The 20,000-nt window shown below is 39.3% G+C and overlaps 2 protein-coding genes across 2 annotated transcripts in view; one reads left to right on the top strand and one right to left on the bottom strand.

Annotated features, from left to right (window-relative positions):
• LOC137615262 (uncharacterized) overlaps positions 1-20,000 on the top strand; it is a 69,648-nt gene that overhangs the window by 42,636 nt on the left and 7,012 nt on the right. The window lies entirely within an intron of this gene.
• Positions 5,121-20,000, bottom strand: part of LOC137615264 (prolyl 4-hydroxylase subunit alpha-1-like) — a 17,165-nt gene continuing 2,285 nt past the window's right edge. Inside the window, exons 4-10 of the mRNA XM_068344989.1 lie at positions 17,044-17,282; positions 13,474-13,662; positions 12,652-12,893; positions 12,259-12,367; positions 11,713-11,827; positions 5,778-5,924; positions 5,121-5,670 (exon numbers count right to left, since the gene is read on the bottom strand). Of these exons, the coding sequence (XP_068201090.1) occupies positions 5,579-5,670; positions 5,778-5,924; positions 11,713-11,827; positions 12,259-12,367; positions 12,652-12,893; positions 13,474-13,662; positions 17,044-17,282 (1,133 nt within the window). The 3' untranslated portion in view covers positions 5,121-5,578. The remainder of the gene's footprint in view (positions 5,671-5,777; positions 5,925-11,712; positions 11,828-12,258; positions 12,368-12,651; positions 12,894-13,473; positions 13,663-17,043; positions 17,283-20,000) is intronic.

Below are 20,000 nucleotides of genomic sequence, written 5' to 3'. Positions count from 1 at the left end.
AATCAGATATGTGGCCCTAGACTGTTTTACAACTGCTAAATGCGAATTTACCGAAAATGAAGAAATGGGTCTTGGTTTAATGGGCTCAAGCTCAAGGTTGCTACACCTGCACATCAACCTGAAGAAGGGTGGATCCCTGCATCCTTGTGGGGATTACATCTGTCTTAACATAAATACAAAACACACCACCGACCCCTCCCCAACATTGCAGACCTCACTACCTACTGTCATAGCACTAAAGCAGTTTCCCCCCTCAATCTCCTGAAGGGGTATTACCAGGTCCCATGAACCCAGAAGACATTTCCTAGACCAAAATCACCACCCGTTTCGACACACACACATACTTTCAATTATTCCTGATTTGGCCTTTGTAATTCACTAATGCAGGAGTCACATTTCAAGAACTCATCAATGGCATTTTAATGGATCTTCCCTTCTGTGTATGTTACGCAGATGACATTCTCTTATCCTCTCCCTTCAAAGACCAAATGTGTCAACTACACATCATCCTAGATCACCTGCAGAAAAACAGAATGTTGAAAGGTACTTCAAATGTACCTTTGGTGTCATGGAAGTTGCATTCTTGAGTCATTGCATTACTCCTGAGGGCATTCACCTCCAACCTAAGATGGTATCAGCAGTACAAAAGTTCTTGACACATTTGACTGTCAAAGCACTGCAGGAGCTCTTTGCCATGATGAACTATTATCATCAGTTCTTACAAGCCATTGCCGTTACTCTTGCTCCCCTCTATGACTCCCTCAGGGGCAAGCCTAACAACCTGAAGTGGGGCCTCTTTAGGAGACATTCTTCTTTAACGCAAAGAAAACCCTATCAATGTTACTGTTTTTACCTTTCCTGTGTCAACGGCATCCTTACTGCTCTCCACTGATGCCAGTGATGTCATTATTGGGACAGTATTCAAAGAAATGATCGATGGAGATCAATGAATCGCCTCGCCTGTTGGCCTTCTTGAGTAGAAAATTTCCAAGGTGGAATCTAGCTACTCTACCTTCAACCACAAACTACTGGGGGTGTATTTGGCTGTTCGTCACTTCCGACACTTCCTTGATGGTATACCCTTCATCATTCATATGAACCACATGACCTTGTGCATACCTTCCCTTAACAGTCTAACGCCTGGTCTGCCCATCAACGGCAACATCTCTGACAATTCTGAATACAATTACTATTCAAAACATCTGTGGTAATCTGAATCCCGTCACCAATGAAACAGTCTAGCGAACATCCACCATTGGAGAATCCCAACGCAAGGACCCAGGGTACCAAACCTGCAGGACATCTAACATGTCCCTCCATTAGGAAGACATCGGCCTCGATGTGTCCAACGCCATCCTATTCTGTGAAGTCAGTACTGGTAGGCCACACCTGTGGGTGTCTTATTGTTTGATGATACCGCCTGCCGACACTGACTCTACTACCAATGCCACATCAGAAACTACCGTCCTTCGCCAACAAAGAAGCGTTCGCCAGTTCCAGTCAAGCACCAAAGCACATTGCGTTCTTGCGGCTATCCCCAAGGACACTTTCCTGGAAATATTCAATTGGCTGTGTGAACAAGGAGACACACCAATAATGTACTACATCCTCAAATCATACCTCCTGAAGCAGTACTCGCCAACACCAGCCGGCCGCATAGCAAAACTTTTTCAGCTCTTTCAACAACCATTGGGGGACCAAAAGTCTTCGCTCGCCCTCAGGCAAATGACCAGTATCGCTCACCTACAACCTCCACATCATTTTCGACTGCCTTCAACAGAACGGTCTTGTCGTCCGGTACAACAATTGTGCTTTTGGTGCTGTTACAACCCTTGTCGGGCCGTGGTGCAAGTTCTTATTGCACGATAAGAGAGGTTAGTGTTTACAAAAATATCAGGTAGTAAAATGGTCAGCGGAAACAAAAACACTTGGGAAAACTTAACAATATTTATTAACAACAATTTTTAGAACAGTCAACCTTGTGACTACATAACAATTTAAATTAACAACTTACAACTAACTATTAACAACGAAGTATCATTCTTGGGGTACCGCATTACTCCTGAAGGAGTCCACCACCTTCCTGAGAAGGTACCAGCTGTTCAAAACTTCCCCACTACCCCGTCCATCAAAGCACTGCAATAATTTTTGGGCATGATCATCTATTATCACCGTTTCCTGGCAGCCATCCCCACCACTCTTGCCCCCTCTACGTCCCCCTCAAGGGCCAGCCAAAAGGCCTGAAGTGGGGTCTCCTTCAAGAAGCGGCCTTCTGCAATGCAAAGAATGCCCTATCAACCGCTGGTGCTCAAACTTTTCCCATGCAACATGCATCTCTCCTCTCCACTGCCCGTCACTATCGACACTTCTTGGAAGGTACGGCCTTCGTCATTCGCATGGATCACATCCCTCTAGTGCACGCCTTCATTCGAGAGCCCATCGCCTAGTATGCCTGTCAACGCCTACATCTTCCCGCTGTGGCTGAATACAATTGTACCCTTCATCATGTCCCTGGGAAAATTAATCCCATTGCCGATGCTCTGTTAGGAAATACATTGGCTGCAATTCATCTGGGATTGAATTACAATGCCTTGGCAGAACCCCAATGAAAAGATCAAGAGTTCCAAGCCTGTTGAACATCCTGCATATCTGTCTGTTGGGAGGATGTCCCTCTCGACGACTCCAACGCCACCCTCCTATGTGATGCCCATACTAGAAGACCTGTACCACTGATACCTTCTCCCATTTGCCGACAGATATTTGATTTCATTCATGGCCTTTCACATCTCCTGCACCATTCTACTGCACAGCTGCTGAAGACAAAGTTCATTTGGCATGGTAATACTAAGGATGCTAAGGATTGGGTCCGCGCCTGTTATTCATGCCAAACCTCAAAAAGTACATCGAGATACGGATTCAGGAGTGGGCACCTTTCCTCAACTTCAGCGGCACTTTGTCCACATTCACGTTGATGTTGTAGGTACCCTACCCACGTCACAAGGACATCATTACCTGTTTACAGTCATTGACCACTCCACTCATTGGCCTGAAACCATTCTCATGGAAACTGTAACCTCTGCCTCGTGTACATCTGCCTTACTCTGAGCATATTACTTCTGACAGGGGTATTCCTTTCACCTCTCAATTGTGGACGTCATTAGTGAATCTCCTGGGTATTACCCTTCATCAAATAACTGCATACAAGTCTGCAGGTAATGGTAAGGTTGAAAAATTTCACAGTACCCTCAAAGCAGCTTTGATGATCTGCTGCAAGGATTCCAACTGGTTTACCCAACTTCTCTGAGTCCTCCCGGAAGTAAGAGCTGATATGGCGTTTGGCAACCCGTTTATCATCCTTGCCGAATTTTATTCATCTGCAACCTCCTCCGACAATCTCCAGCGCCTATATTACGTTCTGGCAAAATTTACTCCATGCCGTCAGACTTACAAACCCATAGGACACCAACACATACGATCAAATTTGCACAAGGCATCGCACGTTTTCCTACATTACGACACCAGCAAGCCACCTCTTACATGGGCCGTTTCCTCATGATCTGTCAAACAATGAAGGCTTTCTTAATGAACGTTCGTGGCAAAGAAGAATGGGTCTCCATTGATCGCCTCAAACCTGTGTATCTTCTGTAAGATGACCCGCCTACAGTGCACCTCTCCAGAGCAGGGTGGCCTATTTCACATGTGTGTCTTTTCTAGGGGGAGAGTCATGTACTGCACTTGTCTTACACACCCTCATACACTGTAACGGTATTTCTTTTTTTTTTTTTTGTACATTATCATTAATACTCTCCCCTCACACTGATAGCCTGTCTATTCCTGCATGTATTTGAATCATTGTATTTGAATTTTTGTGTTGTTCTTGCTTGGAACAGCTAGTACTTATACTCACGCTGCATCAAAATAAAGTTAGTTGCAATTACGCTACCAAAGTGGAAGTTCATATGGGATGGCGTTACTGGTGAAAATTTTATGAAATTATTCCATGCCTATACATTCTGTCAAACTTCGAAGGGAGTATCAACTCACAGATTCAGTCGTGGATACTTTTCATTAACCTCAGCATTGTTTTACCCACATTCATATTGGCGTGGTTGGCCACCTACCTGTGGCACTGTTATCTTTTCACAGTTATTGATAGCTCCACTCATTAGCCTTAAGCCATCCTCCTGCAAGATGTAACATCCACCTCATGTACTACTGCTTTACTTTCTGGATGGGTAGAAAGACTCAGCATCCCATAGCATATTGCTTTTGAAGGGGTACCACTTCCATCTCTCAATAATTGTGGTCATATTAAAACATCTTCTCGGCATCACCCTACATCAGACTACCAAGGAATTGGTGGGACATTCCCATTGTACCCTCAAATCAGCTTTGATATCCCACTGCACTGACTCCAGTTGGTTGCTACAATTTTCCAGATCCTCCTTGGACTGAGGACCACTCTTGTCTAAATGGCTGAAATGGTGTATGGTAATCTGTTGGTCATCCCTACAGAATTTTCTTCTCTCCACCACCTCCTTTGATGATCTCCAGTACCTAAGTCATGCTGTGGGGAAATCTATCCCCTGCCTCCACACTTACAATCCCCCACCAAAGCAGCACGTACAAAAAGATCTACACACTGCAACACACGTCTTCATGCTCACCGATGCTTGCAAACCACTATATATGGGTCCATTCCTTGTGATCTATCATACTCTGAAAGCTTTCTTCCTAGACATTCACAGTAGAAAGAATTGAATCACCATTTACTGCCTAAAACCTTCATTTCACCTGCTAGACAACCCACCAACAGTATGACTCTCTAAGACAAGTCACCATCTCTCATAAGTATGTCTGTTTCAAGAGGGGAACCATGTAATACAACGAGCAACATATAAACAAATAAAGAAAAATGCCCTCTCCATTTTCTTCTATGCTGCACACACAGTAACCACCGTCTAACTTCAATCAACTTAAACGACAAAAACAATTGAATGTACCACACTAAGATTGAATAGGTTTCTCCTTATAGCATTCTTGAAGATACCCTTTGCAGAATGTTGGCCAATGGAAAACAGTTTTTCTTAGCATATGTAGATGAGGACTTAAGAGGGAAATCTAAATGATACACATTTGTAAAAAGGATTTTGACTTTTGAGTATGTTACACAAACAAGAAAATAAGCTCCACCACTTATACATTTTTGTGACTACATGTTTTCTTACTGTCAAATTGATTAATTTAAAACAATTGTGCATCTAAACAATCTGTATTATTATTATGTTGCGTCTGAAGATGATGCATGCATTCCTTACTTATGTCACAAATGCTAAAGTTTATTGGTTTTAATCACTGGGACACTTTTCAATAATAACCTACACATAGTGGCAACTTCGAAGCCTAGGCCCTTCCTGTGTCCCAAATCTAAGACTGCGCCAACAACTGATTGATGGAGGAATATATAGTGTTATGAGCAGGATCAATGGTGCTAGTTCATGTTTATGTTTTCACACTATTCACTGGACTGATCACTATTCAAACACCACGGTCACACTACTAATCTTGAGTGCTGGTCTTATGTAAGAGGTTGTTGTACTTGATCTTCCTCATTGATTGTGCAAGGAACTCTGGTTAACTGGCCACCGTATGTTATCCATTTGTTAATTACTAGAAAAAGACAATATTGCTATTAGAGTCTTACAGAAGAATACAATTTTCTACAGGCATATGTAATTAAGAAACATTTCTGAGAATAGAAAATTAATAAATCTTACTCCATTTGTCTCCGAAGAGGACTGGGCAAGCTGCGTGCTCTAACATGTCGTCTCGAACTCCAGAAGGTTTCATGTTGTACCAAAGGAGGCCCATTCCTTTGCTTGGTTTGACGCCAAAACCCAGCCATGGAAAGACAGTCGAACCTCCTGGTGAGAAGGAAAATTATCAAACAAATAAATAAACCTGTGAACAATTGAAGTAAGAAAATAATCAAGTATATCCATCAATTGAAATTGATCAAATTTATTTTTACGTAACCTATTCGATAAGTGAAATAGATGAATGAATGATAAAATCACATCTATGATTATAACAGATTGTCCCAAAATAATGTATACACACTCTGTGACTTTGAATAGCTAATAAACTTTTTTTTCTATTTCAGATTTGATTTTGGAGTAAGAATGACGACTACTGTGCTTACATTTAAGCAAAAAAAAAAAATTGTTCGGAAAACATTCTGGAAATTTGGAAATAAAGCTGAAGTGCAAAGACGATTTATGAGTGAGTTCCACAGAGATGCCCCAACACGCGTCACCATTTCACGAATCGTAGATAACTTTGAAAATCATGGGACCATCCACTGCATGAGAAATGGACATTCAGGACGAAAAAGAACATCGACAAGCCCAACTAAAGAGCAAGATGTTATTGCAAATGTTCACAATTCCCCACGAAAATCTGTTCGTCAACTGTCACATGAAACAGGTATCCCAAAATCGAGCGTCCATCACATTTTGAAGCGTACACAGCAGAAAACCTAAGATAATTGACGAACTTAGAAAGGCAATTGAAGAAGAATCTACTCAGATACCGAGAGAAATGCTACTAACAGTTTGTAGTTCCATATTTTCACAATGCGAAAAGTGTATTGAGCAGAACAGGAACCAGTTTGAACACTTTATGTGAGCTGATTTTTTTTTCTAACATTCTCAAATTACCCCATGTATCCTTACTTTTTCACTGTGAACTCTCAGAATCTTTAAATGTGTATTGTTTCTCTCCTGTGAATCTGCTTTCCATGTTAATATCAATAAGTTGAACAAGTTGCAACAATCCAAAGAGTGTCTACATTATTTTTGGACACCCTATAGATTCATTTCTTTGTTAAATCAAATGATTAAAATAATATACCAAAGGGTCGTGGTAACACTGTCTTTTTCCCTTTATTTGTTCACATTCACCAACACAGTGGTACCTCAGTTTATTTCTGGTTAAACATCAGGAGTTCTCTTTCTTGAATGACATTCACAATTCAATAAGTGAATCACTTCATTTGTGCTTTTTGTACAGTTTATTGTCTTTTATTGCACTCTTACATTGCACTTTTACAAGGAACCTATCTAGTGATGACTGCTTTTGCCTTTTCATTAACATTTTATGGAAATGCAACATTACATTGCCCGTACATAGATTCGCTGATTGCCCTCCTGAAGCCTTATCTGCATGATGGGTTTCTACAAAATTTTGTAGTTTTCCATATTCTTGAAATCTCCCTAATGTCTCGTGAAGTCAGAGGTTTGCCACTGCCCCTCCTCCTCCTCAGATGAAATCTCCTTCATTACCTTTTGTTTCTGGTCCTTATGCAACTCCCCAGCATCTTGGTCATTAGCTGATCACCAGGCTCGTCCAGATGATAATTGATGTCGTTCTTGTCCACTTCATAATGCATTGTCTTGCCAAAGGACATAATTTCATTGTCAACTGCCCACTAGATGTGTTTCAATCCTTCAAGGTTACGTTCAGGAATGTATTTAGGCCATAGTTCCCTCCATGCAGTATTGAGGGTTCTGTTAGTGACTCCTCAAGCTTTATCAATAATTTTGAGATTGCTGATATTGTGGAAATGTTCTTTCTAAAACTCTCGGAGGGTGAGGTTGGTCCCTTCTTTGATCTCAAAGCATTACTGGAACATTGTTATGTAAAGCTTCTTAAACTTTGAGATCGTCTGCTTGTCCATGGGTTGAAGTATTGGATAGGTGTTTGGTAGTAGGAAATTCATTCTGATGAATCTTAACTTCTCAATTAGGATATCTTCAATGGCTGGAGGATGTGCAGGAGAAATATATATAACCAACAAGACTCGAAATTGGAGGTTCTTCTCCATGGGGTACTTTTTAACATCAGGACCAAATATCTCATTAACCCATTCCACAAATAAAATTACAAGTCACCTAAGCCTTGTTGTCTGATCCCCACATAACGTTCAGCTGCTTCTTCTGCACCTTGTACTTTTTAAATGCTCGTGGATTCTCTAAGTGATACATCAGAATGTTGTATATTACTTTAGTTTAGTTTAACTTATATTCAACTCCATTACTGTTATTGTAGTGACGTCTTCCTTATGTCATGCATACATCAGTTAGACTGCTAAATTTCAAATCAGTGTCTCAATTAATAGAGAATACATCTCTTTTCGAGCACTCGTCTTTTCCTTACTCCTTTGTAAGGGATACATAACAAATTGAGGTCCTGCCTTAATCCTTACAGAAAATAGCTGAAATACTTAAGAAGTTGAAGATAAATACACTGGCGATAAGAATTATACCACAGAAGTTGGATTTTATAGTCCCCATTGGCATTAATACAAAACAACAGGTTTGAATGGTCTTTCATGGGCCTATGACTGAAAATTGTCTTTTCTTCTGCATTAATGAAGGTCTTTCTGAACATCTTCCAAAAAAAGACCTGTCTATCACAGTTGAACAATTGCTGCAGACTCAGAATCCATGAATCTTCTAAATTCTACAATGAATGCCTCTGCTGCCTTAAAGTCTCGCTTTGAATGTTTACTCTTCTTTGTCTGCTGATTTAACTAACTTTTTTAACAAGATCAGCATACTGTACAATACCTTTGCCTTTTCACAAATTATATTCTTAGTAATCATATCTCCTGCTAACTGGTTTTCATTTATCAAGATGAGAAGCAAGTTTTTAATGTTATCAAGAACATGTGGCAGCTGTTTCATAAATATCAGCACAATTTTTGCAGCATCAATTACTTTTTTTTTTTTTTCTTCAGAATTATACAAATCATGGATTTGTACAATTGTGCATTTTACCAGGTCTGCCACAGGAGTATCTTGAACATAATTCTCACTCATTTATTTTTTTTATCTCTATGATAATTGTCTCATTATTATCTTTCTTACTCATCGTGGGTGACAATTGTTTGGATGCTTTACTGTACTGTTATTGTTAACTTAACGTTGAAAAACTGGTATAATTTAACAAAGAACACATGGTCACAACTCTACAAAGAACACACCCGAAGACATTCACAAAATAACTAAACTGCAAGTGATACTGGTACAATTACTATTGGGAAAGTGAAAGAGTTATGGTCTGAGTAAGGGAGAAGGAATGAAAGCTAAGGAAAAAAGGGGGCCTGAAAATCATGAGAACACTGTGTGGGTGGCATTACAGTACTACCTGACTGTTTTCTGCACATCACGTGTTAGTCTCGTTAGTATTTGCCCTAAAAAACTGAGTATTCAGAGGCAAATTTTTTCTCACAGCCCAATAAAATGTTCATAAAGCAATTTGACTTTTTATGTTCTTGTACCGATTTACTGTTTTCAAATCCTCTTGACATTAAAGGGTACTAAGTGGTATTTAGTGGTAGTTCTCTAGACTATGCACTCACATATTTATTATTATTATTATTATTATTATTATTATTATCATTATTATTATTATTATTATTATTATTATTATTATTATTATTATTATTATTATTATTATTGAAAATAACAAGAAATAAAGTTTATATCCTATTGACTTTTAGGATTAAATAATATTTGAACATTAGAGTTTAGTTGAAGCTAAATCATTGCTATATTACTATATTTCAACTATATTTGAACAAGGAAGTAAAAGTAAATCATTTAGAAATTGAGCCTTTACAAACTATTCTGATAAAACATTTATTTTTTTCATTCTTAATGAAATTAATGACGTTCACGGTATCAAGTATATCAGTTCCCATCTTAGGATAACTTCTTATCAAATGCAGTGAAGAGGACATTCAATCTGAATTGACGTTGAGGTGTTTGGCAATATCTTCAAGTACTGCGATTGAAGTCAGTGTCAGATAGTATTAAATTATGGCAAGATAAATCTCTGGAGGATTTGTGAATGTTTGATTTTATAAATGAATGGTTATAATATAATTTTATATGGAAATGAAAATTGTATTATCATTTGATGCCCCAAAATGAGCTGAATCTAATTCCATTTCAAACATCAAAACTGTCTTTTTCAAACAAAATGATAAAGCAAAACACAACAGTCACCTGTGATTGAATGTTTTACGAAGTATGTAGCCTTGCACAAAAATAATACTTCAGTCTTCCTTAACAATATACACATAACTAAAAGATGCTATACGAATAATTCTGTCAAAATCTTCTAGGAGGGGGGACCCAAAAGTAACCAGAATAGTTTTCTGTTTGACAAGCCCGTAGTAATTCAGGCTTCCGCCGCTAGATGCTACCTGAGGCAACCCCCAGGCATCAGTGTGTTAACTGGCGTCATCGTGTGAAGACGTATAGATTCCCGGTTAACATTTTTTTTGAAGTGCCTCACGCCTTTTTGTCTATTTTTACGATGACTGAAAGGAAGGAGCAGCGTGCTGCCACGAAATTATGTTTTTTGCTGGGGAAAACGACAGCTGAAACAGTTGCTATGCTTCAAACAGCGTACAAGGATGTTGCCATGAGTAAAACACAAGTTTTTGAGTGGTTTGCACACTTTAAGAGTGGTCAAATGTCACTGGAAGACCAGCCTCGTTCAGGGCGACCTTCAAGCTCTCAAACGGATGAAAACATCATGAAAATTCATGAACTGATCTTGGAAGACCATCGCAGAACAATTGATGAACTTGCTACTTTGAGTGGTGTGTCCTGGAGCTCATGCCAACGAATTTTGAACGACGAATTGGGAATGAAAAGAGTTGCAGCAAAAATGGTGCCTCGCTTGCTCACGGACGGTCAAAAGCAGTCACGAATGGATGCCTGTCGTGATCTGAAAGAACACTTGGAAGTTGATCCAGACCTTTTTTCGAAGGTCATCACAGGTGACGAAAGCTGGTGCTACGGCTATGACCCAGAAACAAAGCAGCAATAAAGTCAGTGGAAACATCCAACGTCACCACGACCCAAAAAAGCGCGTCAAGTGAAGTCCAGTGTCAAGACGATGCTGATTTGTTTCTTCGATGTGAAAGGAATTGTCCACAAAGAATTCGTTCCTACAGGTCACACTGTTAACCAGACGCTTTACTTGGCAGTGCTGAAGCGTTTGCGAGATTCCGTGAGACGGAAACGCCCCGACCTGTGGCAAACTGGAGGGTGGTGGCTTCATCACGACAATGCACCAGCGCACACCGCCTTGAGTGTGAGACAGTTTCTGACCAAGAATGGCATGACCCTACTTACCCACCCTCCCTATTCACCCAATCTTGCTCCCTGTGACTTTTTTTTGTTCCCCCGAATGAAGAAAGTCCTCAAAGGAAAACGTTTTGCAGACGTCGAAGAGGTTAAGAAGAAAACGACGGAGTCATTAAAAAAATAACTTCACAAGAGTTCCAGAACTGCTTTCAACAGTGGAAAACACGTCTGGACCGGTGCATTGCTTCAAATGGAGAGTACTTTGAAGGTGATAAGACTATAAACATGTAACAATAGCTGAATAACATTCTATGACAATTCCGGTTACTTTTGGGTCCCCCCTCGTATAGTCAAGGAACAACCTATGATAGATCAGGAATGCTTTTCTAATATCATAAAATTCATATACATGTTTTCCAAAATACATGCAGACCTAAGGGGGTAACCAATTTAGGCAATCTTAGGGAATTATGAGACTTTAACAAATTTGTGATTCCTTAAGCACAGTATAGAGATTCCAATGATGAAGCAAATGAAGGACACTCGCCTTGCTGTACATCGGTGAGATAGATGAGGAAAGTAGCCATACGATTGTAGGTAAGATTCGAGGCTGTGGCATCATGGTGTACTGTGTAGTGCCCTCCTATGCCGTAGTTTACGACCTGTCAGGTATTACACAAATGCTTCAGTAAAGAATCATCACTGAATATTGTTATCATTATCAATGGCAAAGTAAAATGGTGGGAAAAGAACATAGGTCTAGCATATCTCTTCTACATGCACACACAATAATGTAACTTAGGGAGGGTAGTACCAAAAGGATACAGTCCTCCTGTTCATAGGCAAGTCTTTTTCTTGATGTCAGCAGATGCTGGCAGGTCATTATAAAAATTATGAATGTTTGATCTCGTGTATCTTTTAAACTGGGTTAACAGAACCGTGTTAATGGGGAGTTAACTGTATTTATAATTTTAATAACTCTATGCACTGCAGGCAGACAGGCGAGCGATCCATGACTGACACGGTGCTTGGCTCACAACTGGTATTTTGTACCTTCAGAATTTCAAAATTTACATGATCATTTTACTCTTACCTGATATGTTTCACTACCAGTGTACTGGACTGCATTTAGGCCAGTCAGTCTTTCGATGCGAGTAGTGAGGAGAGGCAGGTGATGGTCATTGTGTTCATATAACCAGGCACTGAAAAGTATAAGAAGAAATTTGGGTTAAGTTAGTGTAATTTTATCAGCGAAGACAGGCACGGAAATCTGGTTTAGTAATAATGAAATATTCATTAAGTTTCTTTTCATAAAAACTTGTTAACATAAATGTTAATGTATGGCCCTCAGTTCACCACATAAGGTATAGATTAGGCTCCATAGCTGTTATTGGCTTTTAATGACAACATATACTTTAATCCTTTTGGAAGGAAATTCAATTACATATCTTCACTTCTCTGATTCTATAACTGAATTACTTCTTACGTGGAACTAGTTCTCTGGTAGCTAACTTCACTCTCTCCGTTGTATCTGAAGGTGCTGGATTTCTCCAAGAAACGAGAGGCCGTCTGTTTGAGGGCCTTGGCCTCTGAAGGCGTCACCACGCCCTTGATGGTAATGACGTAGGGAGATAACGAGTGGACTTCCATCTTCAGTAGGCCGATTAAAAATTGGGGTGAACTATTATTTATGTATCGACAATAAAGGTTGAACGTCATATTTGGGGCCTGAGGAAGAACACAAAATGCTGTTGTGTTTTATTATTATTACTATTCGGTTGTTTCTGAAATATGAAAGACCATAATTATTGCCATATACATTTTTCAATTGGGTGAACATGCATGACTCTCCTGCACATTAAACTTGACACAAAATAAGCAGTTTTATATGCATATATATGCAATCTGAATGTAGCAAAATTAAACTTCATTGCTATTCATTGTTCATAAAATAAAAAAAAAATTCTTTAACTAAGTATTTATTATAGAAATTCTTCTATGCAACTACAAGCTGTGCAATATTTGCACTTACCATAGCCTGTAACCATTTACAATGATGCATTCTCAATTCTCTTAAACTGACTTCTATAATTTCTATCAACAATGCTATGGCTTGTACAGTTTCTAAATTAGCCATGTTTCAGACCACCATAGATGCATATTTGATTAAATCAAAAAAATCTAAAGTATGAATAACATAGATGCTCAATAATTAAACTGACAAAATCTAATGACTATTCTGCTTACAAACTGGATTTTAATTTTAGCTTATCTCTTAAACCTAACAAACAACCAGAAGTATAGTTACCCTCAAGTCCTCGCCTCTACAGATCTTCACGTACTGGACTTGACCTTCAGTTAGTGAGCCAACTTCCCCCACAACCGTCACCTGCTTTTTGTGGTACTTCTTTTTTCTGGCCAGTTGCTTATCAAGCGGCTTCTGGTGAGTGCTGTGCTGCTTTGTGCGGAAGCCTTTCCGTTCCAATACTTGGTCGTGCTTTGAAAGAGGAGAAATAGCACTTACATATTTGGCAGAAGGATACAGCATGCCCTTCCCCACTAGGACTAGTTTGGCTTATTGGTCTACTTTGAAACTAGAAACTAACTGAGGTACTGTACAGGATTTACCACCCATCAGGGATTGTAAATTTATTATATGTATCACTGACTTTCAATATTTCCATAAGTCAGTTGTTTACAATTGCCAAACTTTAAGTCGCAGGGTGGGGAGACTTTCTGGCTGCTCAAGTCAACTTTCTCTATCTATTTCTATTCCTGGTATTTTCCCTTAGTCCTAGTTCACCCATATCCCTCCTCATCACATTCATCCATCTAATCCACTGACACCCCATACTTCACCTCCCCATTACTGGTATGTTCTTACCTCTCTTGATTCATTCCACCTCTTCTTTTCTTATTACATGGCCATGGAATCTCAGACGAGCTTCCCTTGCCTTATCTTTTACATTACATATACCACACATTCTTCTAATATTTTGACTCTCCCCCTTTACCAGTAGTGATATTCAGTTCTTTACAACAGTCCCTCCTCCTTCTTCTTAGGTGCCCAAGTTTCTTCCTCATATATTAGTATGGTCTTGAAAACTGACTTATAGATCTTCATTTTGAGTTTTAAGTCTAAAACAACTCCTGTTACTTCTCTCTGTTTTCACCATGCCTCTTCTACTATCTGTCTCACTGCTTTCTCAGTAATTCCCTCCTGTGTTAATATTGATCCCACTTGAATGTTTACTCATTCATACCTTTCTCTACTACTAATCATTAGCTCTGTCTACCCAATGTTCATCTCAATCCTTTCTTTTCTAGGGCTCCTTTCCATGATAAAAATATTTTTTGCTGTTCTTCTTCTTTGTCTACTATAGTGACTAAATCGTCAGCTAACACCAGTTCCCACAATTCTTTCTTGTTCTTTAATTCGGATGATGTAGTGTCCATAATGACACAGAAGATGAATGAACTTAGAGCAGATCCCCGATCGAGGCTAATCTCCACAAGGGATGTCTCAGTCTCCCCATATTTCTCTGTATGCTGGTTGTTGCCCCTTTATCTATCATCACTAACCTTACAAACTTCTCTCTCTCTCTCTCTCTCTCTCTCTCTCTCTCTCTCTCTCTCTCTCTCTCTCTCTCTCTCTCTCTCTCTCTCTCTCAAACTCTTATAGACTAGCTTTTTTGATACACATAAACACATGTAAACTTTCATGTCTCCTTCTAGATACTTGTCTTAGACTTTCTCTTGCTTTGAAAATAGCATCTACTGCGCTCTTTCCTTTATGAAACCTAAACTATTGCTCATGTATATCTATCTACTCTCTCAACCTTCCTTGCACTATTCTTTCTAGTATCTTGAATACAGTCTCCAATAGCTTTAGTCCTTTGTAGTTCCCACAATTTAACATGTCTCCTTTTTGTTTACACAGTTTGGTCATCCAACTATCTTCCTATTCCCTTGGCATATCCTCTACATCCCAGATCTTTTCCAACAGTGTGTACACCTACTTTACCTAGATTTTTCAATGTCTCAATCATTTCTATTGGTAACTGTGGTTTTCCAGCAGTTTTATTTACTTTTCCTTTCTTTGTCACATTCTTAACTTCATCATTGGTCCTTCTACTGGAGGAGCATTTTCTAGTTCTTCATACTCATTCTCAGTGTTTAATAGTTGTGAAAAATGGGCTTTTCATCTTCTCTTGACTTCTTCCTCAATTTAGATACTTCCATTTTCATCTTGAATAATTCCTACTTATCCTACATCCTGCTTGTCTTTTCTTCTTGCTTCTGCAATTCTGTAGGTTATCTTTTCTCCCTCAATTGTTCCTATCCTCTCATAAAACTCTCTCCTGGTTTCTCCCTTTGCAATTAATAATATCCTCTTTGTTTCCCTCTTTATCCATCTATATTCCTCACTAGCTTGGAAGTTGTTACCTTCTTTCCACCTTCTTTTGGCTATACTCTTTTCCTTCGCATCTGTTTAAACCTTTTTTTTTTCACCAACATGTTGCTTTATCCTGTTGCTATTTAGTACTTGTCCTCCCACAAACTTTTGCTGCTGTTGGCACCACAACCTATTTCATAACATCCCATATCTATCCGCGCAATTCCAACATTCCATTTACATGTTTCTCTTCTCTGGCCCTTTCCACTTTATTTCTGAACCCTTTTGCTTTCTCCTCCCTCAGCTTCAAAGTTTTGATCCTCCTATTCCTGTTTGGGAATTTTCTTCTCCTTATTGCTTTCAACGTAAAGTCTGCTACCATAACATTCATTTGAAAGAATCCATAATTTTCTTGTCTCCCATTCTAACAGACATAATCAATATGAATCTCACTTTTTTCACTTACATGTTGCCAGATAACTTTTTTTTTCAAACTGTGTATTGAAGACAATCTGATTCATAGCTTCTGCTAATCCTAACAATCTCTCACCTTTCCTGGTTTCTTCTTCCAAAACCTCTTCCTGAATGTATTCCTTCAAAACGGTCAGAACTTTCATCTACATGGCCACTCATATTCCTGATAATACTAATAGCTCACTTGTTTCAACACTTTCTATATAGTATTCTAAGTTCTCTCCGAATTCCTCCTTTTCCTCTTCACTACACCCTTCTTTAGAGACATATGGCGAGATGATATACCATACTCTTTGATCTTTTACCAAATTTGAGCCCACGAGCCTGCCACTGATACATTGGCTCACTATGACATTCTCTTGCAAATCTCGGAAAAGAATAATTCTTACACTATTTCTCCTTGTATCTCCCCTTGTGTAGTAAACTTTATATCCTTCCCCAAGCTTTTTTTGCATTTTCCCTCTTCCATTTAGTGTTCTGTATATATTAAATAATAATTTCTTTCTCTGTACAAAATCGACCAACACTCTTCCCTTTCTTGCGAGACTACTAATATTCCATTTTCAAATTCTCATCTTTACTTTTTTTTTTTCCAATCCACCAATGTCATAGATGACGATGAATTTTATCCCCTATATTTTTCATATTGTGAGTAAACTTTGATAAGGTTATGAAGCAAAACCGCGGAAAAAAGTTGCCTGAAGTGGATTAAATATGTGAATAAATAAGCATTCACCTAAAAATGCATTTAACTAGTATCAGATATATTTCATAAAAGACAGTCCTTTAGGAAATTCTTGAGCTATGAATCACTGACATAAAAAGTGCAATTAAGGGTTTCAGTTAGGGCTATAGGGAGCCTCCTCCCGCTCCCTCAAAATTGAGGTTATGATTTAAAGTAATATATGTGAACTTTTGATAGCCAAATCTACAAATTAGGTCATGCAACTCACTCCAACAAAACCAAGCAAATGTCTATCAAAAGATAAAAAGCTTTAGAATACATACCATTTTAACAGCTTTCTGGAATTCCTCTGGTAGGCGGCTCATGTCACCAGGTTTGTCAAAAGGATGACTGTTGCCATCAAAATCTTGGCACCTGGTTGGGGAGTGCGTGGAAGATGGCATACACAATGTTTGCACCAAGGAATTGTTATATCTGCTCAGGGCATTTCGCAGGAAGTCAACACCAGAACTCCATATGTTGATCCTTATGGCTTCTTTGCCTATGCGGTACAAATCCCAAACTGCAAGATATGGGTGCTTTGTATAATTTATCCCTAACATAATATAGACGTGTATGCACTTTGGTGTATCAGTTTAAGTCAGATCTATCTCTATGTATAGCAAAGATATAGGGGCATGTAGATCCCAGATTTACCTTGCACAAAGCCCAAATCTAGCTGCACATAATGGCCAAGCCTACCTGAACATATAGCCCAAACCTAGCTGTAAGTATAGCTTAGATCTTGTAAGTATAGCCCAGATTTACCTGCATGTATAGCCAAGATCTATCTGAAAGCACTGTCTTGATCTACTTGCACGTATAGACAAGATATACCTGTATGTATAGCCCAGACCAGATCTACCAGCACATAGAGTTTAGATTCACCTACAAGAGTAACCTAAGAGCCCTTTATATCTACATATACTGCACATGAATAAGTGATTTAATTCTGAAATGTACAAACTGTCCAAGAAGAGCTTTTCCAAAGGAATTTGTTAGATGTACTAACCTTAGTTTCCAACTACTGAAAGAAGTTGCCCAATATATTAGACAGGGTCTGGAACTTGGAGGTAAAAGTATGGAAGCTTAATATCTATTTAGGAGGTAACTAATGACAATGAATTTTCTGCAGACTGCAGCAATTTGCACTTACGCTTCTAGTGGTGCACTCACAATCACTATGTTGTGGATAGAGCAATGAGGGACCAGGAACCAGGGACCAGAAAATAACTACTACTACATTTATCACTACTACTACTACTTTGAATGATAATGATAATAATAATGAAAAGTGCTCTTAATAATCCTCATTGTTGTTAACAAATAAATATCATAGATGGAGATATTTTTCAAGACCTTAAGGAAACGATGAACAGTCGATAGATATCAATTGACTTCTGCCAATTATCAATGGTAAAGTAAATTGTTTTATTCAAATGATTGTAGATTTACTAGAGAATTCTTAACTCATTTGATTATGACATAACCATGAAACAACTGTTTTAACAACAGCAACTACAGTAATGATAATGATAATAAAACTCATTTCCTATATGATTTCATTGTCCCTCTTAACTTAAACAAGGAACTACTATGCATATCAGACCCTATGACATACTGTTTTTCGCAAATATCTTTGAAACGAAGACTCGGATCAGCTTGGTGCTTTAGCACAGAGTGTTTCACACACTCCGCTAATTTTTAACACTATTGTATACTGTCAAATGCGGCTAATTATGGCGTTTACTCTTGATTGTGAAGTCAAAAACCTGCGTGACCTATTACACATTCGAACAGGTGAGGCGTGACTTATTTTTGACGTCTATCCACCCACTACCTCCACTCCTGGCTTCCCCTACTCCCTTTCCTTCCCTCTTACCCCCCTCCTTATCCCCCTACCTCTTTCTCCTCCATATCTCCCTAACCCCTTCCTCATATCCCCCTCCCTCCCTTCTCTCTCTCTCTCTCTCTCTCTCTCTCTCTCTCTCTCTCTCTCTCTCTCTCTCTCTCTCTCTCTCTCATAAGGGAATGGCTGTTACCCCCCCCCCTCTCTCTCTCTCTCTCTCTCTCTCTCTCTCTCTCTCTCTCTCTCTCTCTTGAGGCTGCACGGTATATGATGCCAGACAAAAGTGTGACGAATTAATGACATTAATAAAAATTATATGCCGAGCAAGGTTTGATCGTTTATGCAAACAATCGTAATCGATGTTTTTGCTTCTTTGACGGTCATACCGTATTTGGTAAGTGCAGAAGGTAACTTGCAGCGGACATCGCTGCAAGTTGTCCATGGCTAAGAGCGATGAAATACTTCCTCCACAGGACTTTGCCATCAGCCGTCTATCGGCCGCACGCCCGTTACTTACCATGTTACCTTCTGTACTTACCAAATACCAAAATTACCGTCAAAGAAGCAAGAACATCGATTACGATTGTTTGCATAAACGATCAAACCTTGCTCGGCATATAATCTTTATTAATCTATCATTAATTCTTCATACTTGTGTCTGGCTTCATATATCGTGTAGCCTCAAGAAAGAGAGAGAGAGAGAGAGAGAGAGAGAGAGAGAGAGAGAGAGAGAGAGAGAGAGAGAGAGAGAGAGAGAGAGGTAACAGCCATTCCCTTATGAGAGACAGAGAGAGAGAGAGAGAGAGAGAGAGAGAGAGAGAGAGAGAGAGAGAGAGAGAGAGAGAGAGAAGGGAGGGAGGGGGATATGAGGAAGGGGTTAGGGAGATATGGAGGAGAAAGAGGTAGGGGGATAAGGAGGGGGGTAAGAGGGAAGGAAAGGGAGTAGGGGAAGCCAGGAGTGGAGGTAGTGGGTGGATAGACGTCAAAAATAAGTCACGCCTCACCTGTTCGAATGTGTAATAGGTCACGCAGGTTTTTGACTTCACAATCAAGAGTAAACGCCATAATTAGCCGCATTTGACAGTATACAATAGTGTTAAAAATTAGCGGAGTGTGTGAAACACTCTGTGCTAAAGCACCAAGCTGATCCGAGTCTTCGTTTCAAAGATATTTGCGAAAAACAGTATGTCATAGGGTCTGATATGCATAGTAGGTACCAAATAGTTAGAAGACTGCAGAGGCATCCAAGTGGTATTTTAGCAAGTGATTTGAAAACTTTATAGAGGCTGTCTGAGCAAAGATCTGGCAGTGATTTTAGCCTTCTGGAATTTTTGTAAACATTGTAGTGGTAAGGCACCTGCAACCTCATCCCCGACCTATGGGACTGCAAAC

The sequence above is a fragment of the Palaemon carinicauda genome, chromosome 21 (assembly GCF_036898095.1).
Source record: "Palaemon carinicauda isolate YSFRI2023 chromosome 21, ASM3689809v2, whole genome shotgun sequence".
NCBI lineage: Eukaryota > Metazoa > Arthropoda > Malacostraca > Decapoda > Palaemonidae > Palaemon > Palaemon carinicauda.
Note: the sequence above shows the minus strand (reverse complement) of the source record. Positions and strands in the feature narration are given on the sequence as shown.